At 49.3% G+C, this 9,287-nt stretch overlaps 1 protein-coding gene across 1 annotated transcript; it reads right to left on the bottom strand.

The window, feature by feature from the left end:
* Positions 1–1,948: 1,948 nt before the first annotated feature.
* LOC123347763 (G-protein coupled receptor 4-like) lies at positions 1,949–2,869 on the bottom strand. Its single transcript, XM_044984961.1, has one exon. The coding sequence runs from the start codon at positions 2,867–2,869 to the stop codon at positions 1,949–1,951; it is 921 nt and encodes a 306-aa protein (XP_044840896.1).
* Positions 2,870–9,287: the final 6,418 nt, after the last annotated feature.

Raw genomic sequence — 9,287 nt, 5'->3', positions numbered from 1 at the left:
GGGGGCAGCACCCCAGATAATGGGGCACCAGGTCTGGGAGGGACACGAGGGCCAAGTGGCAGCGGGACACCAGCCTGCAGAGGGTGCTCTGGAGGCTGGACAAGCTAATTCCCAGAGACGACCAGCATGAGGCACTGCAGTGGTGAGTCCTGCACATGTTTACATGTCACAAGTACTCCTGTTCTTTTTGTGGATACAGACTAACATGGCTGCTATTCTGAAACCTGTCAGAAGCAAAGGAGAACACATTTAGTGAGCAGAGGAGGAAGGCTGCTCCAGCCAGTGTAGAAGGAAGCCCTCACCCGCCCACTCTGTTAGGAGGTGGCCGGTGTGAGTAAGCAGAGGTTAGTGACCTGGATGTTATCCAGACTGGTACATTTAATTGTATTTTCCTGACAGAGGGCTGCTGTAACAGGAGACAACAGTAGACCTGGACCCACCTTACGTCCGTCTTTGTCATCCCCCTTTGTGGGACACATTTTACCCTCCCCCTAGTAGGAGGGGTGAAAGGTCTGGCTTGGAGGATTTCAGCCTGACTGCTTCAGGCTCCAGCCACACCAGTAGGAAGATTTGTTCCCAGAACTTCCAGCCCCCATTTGCCATGGGGGTGATGGTTGGTTTAAAAATCCAGAATTTGACAAGACAATGTGTGTGGGGGACTGGTGGTGCCACTTTACAGCACTTGGGATGAGAGAGAGAGAGAGAGATGGGCAAAGGGGAGGCACTGCCAGAGGATAGACAAATTCTCCCATCACTCATCTCTGTGGCTACTCAGTGCCTGAGCTGGGGATGTGGCATGGATGTGCACATAGGTGCCAACTTCTCCTGGCGCCAGTGGGTACTTGACCCCTGCCCCACAACCATTCCAACCCCTTCCCCAAAGTCTCTGCCCCCTCCCTGCCCCTATTGGACTCCTTCCCCAAATCTCCACCTCTTCCCCGCCTCCACCCCTGAGTGTGCCGAGTTCCTGTTCCTCCCCCCCCCTCCCTCCCTCCCACAGCTTGTTATGCTGTGAAACAGCTGTTCTGCAGTGTCAAGCGCTGGGAGGAGAAGTGGGGATGTGGCATGCTCAGGGGAGGAGGCAGAGGTGAGCTGGGGTGGGGAGCTTGGCTACTGGTGGGTGCAGAGCACCCACCAATTTTTCTCTGTGGGTGCTCCAGCCCCAGAGCACCAACGGAGTTGGGGCCTATGGACATGGGTGCCTTTTTCTTTGTCCCACCGTGGTTAAATTGACAGCTCCTTGCCTGCTGTGAGTCTTCCTCCCCAATGAGCACCATTTTGTTGCCTTTCTGCTTTTGCTGAGGGTGGGTCTTTATTCATTGGGCGGGATCTGGGTCTCTCTCTCACACATTCACTCACATGTAAGTTTGGATGAATATCTTCTCAACTGTAGGTTGCTCCTATCCATCCATATCCACTCCTAGATCCTAGTCTAGTCTAGTGGTCTGTGTTTTTTTTATTTTTTATTTTTTTAATACCTATCTGTTCGGTATTGCCACCTCTCAATTTTATCATGAGTCAATATTCAATGTTAAAGCCCCAGCTCTTGAAATTATATGATGCTGTTCATTTAAAAGAGCATGATAGCCCCCCACTTGCAGTGAAAAGCTGGAGCTCAAACCATAAAGGCAAAAAGACCTAAATTTATTATTCATAAGCCAATCTAATGATTTTTTGTGGTTTGACTCAGCCTGTCTCTTTGGTATCGAATTGCTTCTCCAAGAACTTCTGAGTCACTGGAAGTCCCTGGGGGATCATATTTCCATGTTTGGCTGCAGGGGGCAGAGCTGCTTCACAAAGGGAAGCAGAGAGCAAGGCCAAGCCCTGGCATTCAGACCGGGATCAAATGGAGGGACCTTGAAGTCCAAATGGGTTTCCGCCACCTCACTGGGTATCTTACGCAGTGGTCTGGGCCAGTGTCCACCCAGTGTGTCCATTCCTGTCTAATCTACTTGTGACCCTGACCCAAGACCTTGCATTTTAAGTGATTTCCAAGTTCTGTACGCACGTCTTTGAGGAGCAGGATGTACAGCAAAGGATCCAGGACATTGCCCAGAGTGGTGAGGCACAGTGCTACCTGGCTGTAAATGAAGAGGTTTGTCTCAAAGAGGCAGAGACCTTCATTGTTCTGAACCATCTCCCTTTGGTATTTGTAGAAGGAGGTCACCTGGTAAGGAGCACAAAGCAGGAAGAAGGAGATGATGATGAGGGAGATGAAGCTGTAGATTTGCCTCTTTGTCTCCCGCTCCAGTGATGGCACCTGCCTGAGCTTGTGCAGGACCCGGAGGTAGAAGAATCCCATGAAGAAGCAGGGTAGGAAGAAGGACAAAGCCATGGTGGCCATCTTAAAATGTGCATAGTACGTGCCCAGTGGGTAACCCTCATAGCAGCGCCCTGCTTCTGGCTCCTTCCACAGTAGCCCAGTCCCCACGGAGCAGATACTGAGCACCAGCACCCATGCTATAGCGCTGACCTTGGTGGCACCACGTATTGTCTGTAGCCCATGGAACCACAGGGGATGGACAATACCGATGTAGCGCTCCATGGCAATGAGGCACAGGAAGCCGTTCTTGGCATAGAAGTTGGTGATGAAGCCCAGGCTGACTGCCACACAGGCCCCAGCCCCCAAATCCCAGTTGTGATCCCAGTAGCTGTAGTAAATCCAGAAGGGCAGCATCAGGGTCTGCAGCAGGTCAGCTACTACCAGGTTCAGCATGTAGACAGAGAGGACGATGGACTTGTTTATCTGGGACACCAGGGTCCAAAGCGCCAGGCAGTTCAGCGGCAATCCAGCCCCCAATACCACAGAGTAGACGGGGATGAGGAAGTATTTGGTGGTGTTAAAAGCCATTGGACAGGGCGAGGCCATGATATTCACCTTACCCAGCAGAGTCAGTGATTGTTACCAAGGCCCTTGGTTGCCATCCTGCATGGAAGGGGACACAGGCCCCTGTCTTCAGGGTCACTGTTCTACAGTGGAGGCTACATCCAGTTCTCCAGGGTGACTGTCTCACAAGGGGAACACAGTCACTCCACTTACTCCCAAGCTGCACTCTTCAAAGAGTCTGTAAGAGACAGAAAAACCAAGTGCTATAGGGAAAAAGCAAGGCAGCCCAAGCACCTGACTGTCCTTGATGACTTGCTCCCTTTATCAGACAGCTAGGGTTGGGATTTCACTGCCTAGTAACCCTTGTGTTGGGATCTGAGCTAGAGAACAAGCCTGAAACTAAGGCTTTTAACTCCTTCTTGATAGTGCAAACACTACAGCAAAGCTGGGCTGTCTGTCCAGGAAGCAGTCACAACTTCCTGTCCCCCTGGCAGGCCAATTATGCTCTTAAGCAAGGAAAGTCCACCCCAAACTCCCAACAAACTAAATGCAAACAAAAGCGCTGAGCATTGGCTCTTCATGCAAGGCTTCTGTTTTGACAAAGCTTTTCCACTATAATCTTATGACCTTTACAACAACTGCTCCCCACAACCTCAAGCAGAGCTTCCCACAACTGTGGAAGTGAGAGAAGCTGAAGACTCAGTGAAATCCCCTAGGGACCTTGCTTTGCCAAATAATGAACATGGGAGGCACTTGAACATTGTGGTGAGGTGGTGCCAGCATCAGAAAGAAAAGGCTCATCAGAGTCACAGGCCAGGGCTAAAATCAGGGACAGCTAGGCGTTGGCTCCAAAAATTGCACCATGCATGGGTCAAATACATCTCAGAACCTCCCCCCCCCCCGGCTTAGTCCCTTTTCCAACCCTCTTCAGCGAAGGGGCTTTGGACCCCATACACCACTGTGTTGCCCGTTGGGTCATTATTTACAGTAGTGCAAAATGCCACCTTTTGGATTAATGCCAGCCTGCTCCACCCTGCCCTGCCTCTGCCCATCCCTGATCCACTCTGCCCCCACTCACCCCCTCTCCACGCCTTTCCCCCAAACCCCAGCCCCACCTCTTCCCACCCCTGCTCTGCCCATCCCCTTCCCCCCAAGCCCCTGCCCTGCCTTTTTCCGGCTTCCGCCTCCTCCCCCGAGTGACGCCGGGAGCCGGAGGGGTGGATCGGGGCAGACTGGGGTTGGGTTGCTCACTGCTGCTGGTGCCAGCCCCCACTAACCCCCCCCCAGGCCACCCTGGACCCCATGTCCCCCTGAAGTGCAGGGCCCCCCAAAGCATGGGGCCCAGGGTGGTTACCCCGGTCTGTCCTACGGATAGGACAGCTCTGCTTGGACCCGTTCTGGGCACCACCAAAAATTATACAAACCTGGCACCCATGTAACTCGCCTAGGGCTGGTCTACACACAGATTTGCACTGAAATAACTAAAACAGATTTAATTCACCACTGTTGTTGTTTTAGTGCAAGTCTGTGTATGGATACTCATTTTGGTTCAAGAGTGCCCTACAGCAATTTAACACAATTTTTTATTCTAAAATAAAAGTGTCTACCCACAGACTTGAACTGAAATAGTAAAAGGGGTGAATTACAATTGATTTAATCATTTTGAAGAAGGTTTGTGTGTAGAACCAGCCCGAAGGGTCCTTTGAATATTCCAGCCTAACGTGACTGGTGCTGTATAGGTACTCTAAGTGTCTGTGATCTGTTTATTTGTACTGTGGCAACACCTAGCATTCCCAGATGGGATCAGGGCCCTACTATGCTAGGCATCATACAAACACATAGTAACAAACCCGAAGAGCATACAGTGTAAATAGATCAAGAGTGGGAGAAAGTGGGTGATGATATCCCTGTAGCTGGGCAGTAACCCCGCTCCTTCCCTGAAGGGCTTAAAACTGCCCTGCGAGAGGGCTGTGGTGGGGAACTAGTAAGCCTGGGCTGATTGGGGAAGCAGCTGCAGTTGGCCCTATAAAGGGGCTTCTAGGCTGGAACTCAGAGAGTCTCTCTCTAGCTGTGGAGAGGGATGGGGCTGGCTGCTGGGAGCTGAGCGGGGTGCTTAAAGTGGAGCAGGGCTGGGGAAAGGCCAGAGGAGCTGGGGAGCTCTGCCCTGGAAAACCCCCAGGCTGCAAGCCTTATTTAAAGGCCAAGAAGGGTACTGGGGTTGCAGAGGGGCAGCCCAAGTGTAGGCAAAGGCAGCAGGTCCAAACCCTCCTTGCCAATGATGAGTGGCAGTTATACTGCAGTCTGCCCCCGTGAGCAGGGACTAGATAGTGACTGGCAGTAGCCCAAGACTGAGGTGGGGATAGGGGGTTGGGGGTTCCCCAGGGAGTGGAGACCCAGTGAGACTTTGGGATACTGCAGGGGGCAGAACCCCGAGAGAAGGGGCACCGGGGTCTGGAAGGGACACTGGGACCAGTAGCAAGCAAGACACTGGCCTGTAGAGGGTGCTCCTGAGTGGACAGAGCTAATTCCCAGGATGAGCAGCAGGGGGCGCCGCCAGGTGAGTCGTCGCCCCATCACAATCCCCATGTTTCACGCCGGGAACTGAGGCACTGCCAAATAAATGGTCATATTTTCAAAAGAACTCAGTACTCAGCTTGTGAAACTCTGGCCACTTCATTTAGGGACCGGAGAGGGAGCTGAGCTACTTTGAAAATATGAGAGCAAAATCATGTCCTGAGTTTAGATCAGCAGGCAGCATTTTTACTGAAAGCCAGCTCAGGTTGTCTTATAGACTCATTGTCCAAAGTGAGCTATAAAATGTAAGCACAGCACCAAGATACCATTTAGTACACCATCCTTAGACCCAAATGATTAGGAATACAGCTTGTGGGGAAAATGCCATTTCACTTTAGTGTAGAATTGGAAATACTTACCCTTTACTCAGCCCTGCGCTACCTGTTATACCTCTTTAAAAAAACAGGAGTACTTGTGGCACCTTAGAGACTAACAAATTTATTTGAGCATAAGCTTTTGTCTTAGCTTAGTCATGCAGTAGCAGTAACTTGCTCCATTTTTTTTTTATTTTATTGAATTACACTCTGAGGTCAGGATTATGTTCCTTGATTAGAAGGAGTCAATGACTTTACAGCACCACAGTGGATAGTGATAGCATCCAGCATATCTTGAATAAGCCTGGCTTGGTAAAGGGGACACCCAATCCTGTGACAGGCACATTTGACTCTGTGTACCTCATGAAGAAAAGTGACAGTAAACTGCAACTTAAAAACATCTCACTGAAAATTAAATGGGAGGCAGGGGGATTGAGGAATGGGCTATTGGACCTTTTGGAGATATGGACATGAATATATATGGCTAAGAGGGAGTTTCAGAAATGATAGTGTTGAGTGTGGGAGGGAGGGAGCCAGAGAAAGCTCACATGCTTAGAAAGCTTTCTCATTTTGTTAAAACTAATCAGCAACAGTTGAAAACATTTGTACCAAATGGTCATCTCCATAAACTTTGCTTGTGTGGTCTGCTAAGCAAGGATCCTGGCTCTCTGTCGCCATGGCTCTTCCATGTCTATATGTGCTCTAATCTGCATTTGTTGGTTGTGAAACTGCTTCCTCTGGAGAGTTTATTAAGTGTGAATGTCCCAGTGTTTCTTTGCTATACCCAAAACCAGTGTTAGCAGCACACCACACCGCCCTTGGTCAATTGTTTGTTGTTTTTTTTAAACAGGAAGGATCATTATATATGCCATATTTCCAGTCTGAACTTGGCTAGCTTCAACTTCCAGCAGTTGGGTTTGGTTATACTTTTCTCTGCTAGATGAAGAGCCCATTATGAAATATTTGTTCACCATGTAGGTATTTACAAACTGTAATCAAGTCACCCCTTAACCTTTCCTTTTGTTAAACTATATAGATTGATCTTGAGATTATCACTATAAATGTATTTTCTAATCCTTCTCATGGCTCCTCTCTGAACCCTCTCCAATTTATCATCGAGAGGTCATCTAGTCCAGTCCCCTGCACTCATGGCAGGACGAAGTATTATCTAGACCATTCCTGACAGGTGTTTGTCTAACCTGCTCTTAAAAAATCTCCAGTGATGGAGATTCCACAACCTCCCTAGGCAATTTATACCAGTGCTTAACCACCCTGACAGTTAGGAAGTTTTCCCTAATGTTCAACCTAAACCGCCCTTGCTGCAATTTAAGCCCATTGCTTCTTGTCCCATCCTCAGAGGTTAAGAAGAACAATTCTTCTCCATCCTCCTTGTAACAGCCTTTTTTGTACTTGAAACTGTTATGTCCTCTCTCACTCTTCTCTTTTCCAGACTAAACAAACTCAATCTTCCCTCATAGGTCATGTTTTCTAGACCTTTAATAATTTTTGTTGCTCTTCTCTGGACTTTTTCCAATATTTGTCCATATCTTTCCTGAAATGTGGCACTCAGAACTGGACACAAGACTCTAGTTGAGGCCTAATCAGCCTGGAGTAAAGCAGAAGAATTACTTCTCGTGTCTTGCTTACAACCCTCCTCCTAATATATCCCAGAATGATGTTTGTGCCTTTTTTTTTTTTTGGAGGGGCAGGGGGCGGCGCAACAGTGTTACACTGACTCATATTTACCTTGTGGTCCACTATGACCCCCAGATCCCTTTCTGTAGTACTCCTTCCTAGGCAGTCATTTTCCATTTTGTATGTGTGCAACTGATTGTTCCTTCCTAAGTGGAGTACTTTGCATTTGTCCTTATTGAATTTCATCCTATTTACTTCAGACCATTTCTCCAGTTTCTCCAGATCACTTTGAATTTTAATCCTATCCTCCAAAGCATTTGCAACCCTCCCAGCTTGGTATCATCTGTAAACTTTATAAAAGTTACTCTGTATGCTATTATTTAAATCATTGATGAAGATATTGAACAGAACCGGACCCAGAACTGATCCCTGTGGGACCCCACTCATTATGCCCTTCCAGCATGACTGTGAACCACTGATAACTACTCTCTGAGAATGGTCTTCCAACCAGTTATCCACCCACCTTATAGTTGCTCTGTGTGGGTTGCATTTCCCTAGTTTATGAGAAGTTCATGTGAGACAGTATCAAAAGCTTTACTAAAGTCAAGATATACCACATCAACCACTTCCCTCTAACTACAAGACTTGCTACCCTGTCAAAGAAAGCTATCAGGTTGGTTTGACAGGATTTGTTCTTGACAGATCGATCCTGACCATTACTTATCACCTTATTATCTTCTAGATCGGGGTGGGTAAACTACGGGCCAGAGGCCGCATCCGGCCCTTCAGACATTTTAATCCATCCCTCGAGCTCCCACTGGAGAGCGGGGTAGGTGGCTTGCCCCGCTCCTTGTGTACTGTGGCTCCGCACGGCTCCTGGAAGGAGCAACATGACCCCGCTCCAGCTCCTACACATAGGGGCAGCCAAGGGGCTCAGCATGTTGTGCCCGCCCCAAGTGCCACCCCCACAGCTCCCATTGTCCAGGAACCATGGCCAATAGGAGCTGCAGGGGCAGCGCTTGCGGACAGGGCAGCATGCAGAGCTGCCTGTCTGCGCCTCCGTGTACGAGCCAGAGGGGGGACATGCCGCTGCTTCTGGGAGCTGCTTGAGGTAAGCGCCATCCAGAGCCTGCACCCCTGACCCCCTCTCATGCCCCAACCATTCGCCCCAGCCCATATCTCCCTCCTGCCCTCTGAACCCCTTGATCCCAGCCCAGAGCGCCCTCCTGCATCCCAAACCCTCATCCCCAGCCAGGAGCCCCCTCCCGCACACTGAACTCCTCATTTCTGGACCCACCACAGAGCCCGACAGAGCCCCTCCCCCACCCCCAGCCGGAGCCCTCACCCCCTCCTGCACACCAACCCCCAAATTTGTGAGCATTCATGGCCCACCATACAATTTCCATATCCAGATGTGGCCCTCGGGCCAAAAAGTTTGTCCACCCGTCTTCTAAATGTTTGCAAATTGATTGCTTAATTTTTTTGCTCCATTATCTTTCCAGGTCTACTTGAGAGTCACTTGTTTATGCAGCCAAGGATTGCATTAGCCCTTTTGGCCATAGCATCAATCATATTCAGCTGGTCTACCATGACCCCTAAATCTTTTTCAGTCTCACTGCTTCCCAGGAAAGACTCTCCCATTCTGTAAGTATTGCCTCCATTCTTTGTTTCTAGATGTATATATTTACACTGAATCATATTAAAATGTGTAGTGTTTGCTTGTGCCCAGGTTCCAGATACAGATTACTCTGTATCAGTGACCAGCTTGCACTGGACCCATAGCACAGCTGTCCGAAATGGAACGGAGCCTTCACTTAAAGAGCTTCACATCCCAAAAAACAGCACTTTATAAATGAATGAAAGACCCTCTTACTGCCACTCTGTCAAAGCTGTGCAGCCAGGCACCTGAGTAGGAGCTGTGTCCATGATACCAGTAC

Source organism: Mauremys mutica, chromosome 13 (genome assembly GCF_020497125.1).
Source record: "Mauremys mutica isolate MM-2020 ecotype Southern chromosome 13, ASM2049712v1, whole genome shotgun sequence".
NCBI classification, from domain to species: Eukaryota; Metazoa; Chordata; order Testudines; family Geoemydidae; genus Mauremys; species Mauremys mutica.
The sequence above is the reverse complement of the archived record's forward strand: the minus strand, read 5'-3'. Positions and strand labels throughout refer to the sequence as shown.